The 3,193-nt window shown below is 37.6% G+C and overlaps 1 protein-coding gene across 1 annotated transcript in view; it reads right to left on the reverse strand.

Annotated features, from left to right (window-relative positions):
* Positions 809-3,193, reverse strand: part of LOC109124461 (protein NRT1/ PTR FAMILY 4.6) — a 4,818-nt gene continuing 2,433 nt past the window's right edge. Inside the window, exons 4-5 of the mRNA XM_010417350.2 lie at positions 2,127-2,555; positions 809-2,037 (exon numbers count right to left, since the gene is read on the reverse strand). Of these exons, the coding sequence (XP_010415652.1) occupies positions 1,033-2,037; positions 2,127-2,555 (1,434 nt within the window). The 3' untranslated portion in view covers positions 809-1,032. The remainder of the gene's footprint in view (positions 2,038-2,126; positions 2,556-3,193) is intronic.

The raw sequence follows: 3,193 nt of genomic DNA on the forward strand, positions 1-3,193 counted from the left end.
AATATTAATATATTTTGTTAAATTTAATTTAATTTATAAAACTTTAAACTAGGCCTGAGATTAATATCTGATATCCTCGGATATCCGTATCAGTATCCGAATCCGCTCCAAAAAACGGATATTCGGACAAACGGATACGGATACGCTTAGTGAAATATCAAATAAAACGGATATGGATACGAATACGGATATTGCTAAATTTTAAAACGGATAACTGATATCCGTTTTTTCCAAATATATTTTATTATATATGGATACGGATACAGATTTTGCTAAATTTTAAAACGGATATTTGTTTTTCACGGATATCCGGTATTTATATACGGATATTCGGTATTTTGTCCAAAATATGCGGTATTTTATACAAAATACGCAATTTTTTTATTTTTTATATAATCGGATTTTTAACGGATATTCGGATAACGGATATCTAAAATTTTTGAATACGAATACGGATAATAAATTACGGATAAAACAAATACGGATACTGATACGGATATCCCAAAAAAAATACGTACATCGGGCGGGTCCTCCTCTAGTTTTGAAATAAATAAGGGATTAATATTTAAGTAAAAAAAATTACTTACCAATATTTGACTAACCCAAACCTAAACAAAAGGGCTTGGTTACATTATTTCTTGTAGGCCCGTGTTAAAACTCATTGGGCCTCGTTAGTCATCGTTTTCACTTCTTTGGTATGAAGTTATTTTAGCTCAAGTGCTCAACTATTCAAAAAAAAATCTCCAGTATCCACATTTGTGAATCTTAATGTTATCAAGCTTAGCTCAGTTTCGTACAGTACAAGAAACAATTAAAAGTAAGCTTCAAGCAAGTTGAAATATCCATTCGCTGTACATTCATTGTCCAACGATTTTTAAAAAAAAAACTCCAAACCCCCAAATATTTACCTAACCACAACATCACTACTTGCATATCCCCCATTCATCTCTTTATATAACAGCCGCTCATGTAAAAACCATTTTCTGCTCTAATTATATATTTAAAAAAGGCTCAAAGGTAAACCACTCGATATTAGCTTCTTGAACCAGTTGATCTATATTTGTAACGCATTGCCCAGAAGAGATAGTGCAAGAAGTTAGCTGCGCTAAGAACACACATTAGCCAGTAGAAGTAGTCTAGTTTGTAACGGTTTATGCTCTTTCCTCTCAGCCATGGTGTATTCCCTGAGCTCCCTGTGATGCTGTTTACTATCGATACAATCACTGAGCTTAGATAGTATCCCATTGCCAAGGAAGCCCACGAGAGTGATGTCGCTAGAGATCTCATTGAAGAAGGTGCTTCTGTGAAGAAATACTCTAGCAGTCCAGCTAGTGTGAATAGGTCAGCTGACCCTAGGAAAAGATACTGAAGAGCGATCCATAGGAAAGTGACCGGTAAGGTTTCTTTCGAGTCAAGCAAGCCTTCGTCTTTCGCCACTCCCTTTCTTTTAATCTCAACCAATGCTGCAACCGCCATTGCTAATATAGAAAGAACTAAACCTACTCCGATTCTTTGTAGATGAGTGACTCCTGTTTCGGTTTTGGTAGCTTTTCTAGCGAATGGGATAATGAGATGGTCGTAGATAGGTGCGAGGATCATGATGAACACGACGGGGAAGACCGGTAAGGAAGCTGGAGGAATCTTTAGGCTTCCTATCTTTGTGTTCATTGAAGCAGCTTGTTGGACAGAGAATGTCGAAAGCTGAGCTAAGCAACAGTTGAGCATGATGGTGCAAGCAAATATCGGAAGCATTTTCAGCACAACCTTGACGTCCTCAACTTGTTGGACCGTGCATTCTAACAATCTATGGACAGGTTTCTCATCGGCAGCTCCATTTAAGCATCTTAAACTGTTGGTTAGTTGTGGCTGAGGAGGCACGGCTTCTTCTTGACGTGGCTTTTCCACTTCTCCTTGTGATTTAACTTCTTCTTTTTTTCCTTTTGGTACGCTATAATTAGAGGGACTAACGGCCATATTCACAACTGCATTGCTTGAGCTTCCACTCATGAAACACTTAAACGAAGCCGCAAGAAGGACCTGAGTCACACAAATCATATAAAACATTACTTAAGGGCACATGTTTATTCTCATTCTCAAAGTCAAGAACTAAAGAGGTAAAAACAAACCTTGGAGATTGTGGTGAGAGGACTTCCACATGGGATCTTGTTTCTGTAAAATCTTGATCCAGAGAGAAAGATGAGAATCGAGACGAAGATAGCAATTGTAGAGACACCAAAACCCCATTCCCATCCTTTGTTGTCTTCTAACCAAACCACAAACGTGACGGCCACGAGTGCTCCACAAGCAAGACAAAACACGTAGTAGTTGAAGAACGTTGACCTCTGTTTCCGACCTTTAGGCGTACTCTCATCAAGCTGCTCTGCTCCGTGAGATGGTAACGACCCTTTTATTCCTCCCACTCCCAAAGCCACAAGGTACAATCCCACAAATAGCATCGCTTCCTTCGAGCCACTCACTTCAGCGCACGTAGGACCATCGCAAGATGGAGGCATTAAGGACGGTGTTCGAGCTTGAATTGTGAGTACGATCAATCCCTGCACGTCACCCAAATCACATTTTAATATGGGAATTACAAATGTGATTTACAAAGAATCACATTTTGATTTGTTAAAACTCATTAATTCGAAATAACGGTTTTTTTTGGGGGAGTTACAAAGAATAGTATGGGAATGGGACCAGGGCACGTGAGAGAGTTTAACCCTAGTGGTTCGTGAGAGTCAGACCAGCGACGTGATACAAATAATTGAAACCGTTACGAACGATGAGACGTCGTTATTAAATGAGGTATGGACAAAACCTTATTTTCTGTGTGGTCGTCTCATTGGCTAATCCCTTTTCTTGAAGAAATAACTTCGGTTACACTGACGTAACAGCAGGGGTTTAAAAAGAATTTGGACTCTAGTATATATTATCCAATAATATATCGATTCTAGATTAATGTATATATGACTCCATGGAATATCAATGATTTTTATCATATAAGTAAATGACTCAAATCAATTTAAAACAAAACATATAAGAAAAAACACTTTACTAAAGTGAGTGAAATTATAAGCTAAGTCAGCTATATATATTTATGTGTAGTTATGAATTATGATAGGTAGAGCCGTAGAGGTATATATTACATGAACCATCAAAATTTATCTATCTATATATAATGGTAAACAGATAT

The sequence above is a fragment of the Camelina sativa genome, chromosome 7, assembly GCF_000633955.1.
Source record: "Camelina sativa cultivar DH55 chromosome 7, Cs, whole genome shotgun sequence".
In the NCBI taxonomy this organism is placed as follows: domain Eukaryota; kingdom Viridiplantae; phylum Streptophyta; class Magnoliopsida; order Brassicales; family Brassicaceae; genus Camelina; species Camelina sativa.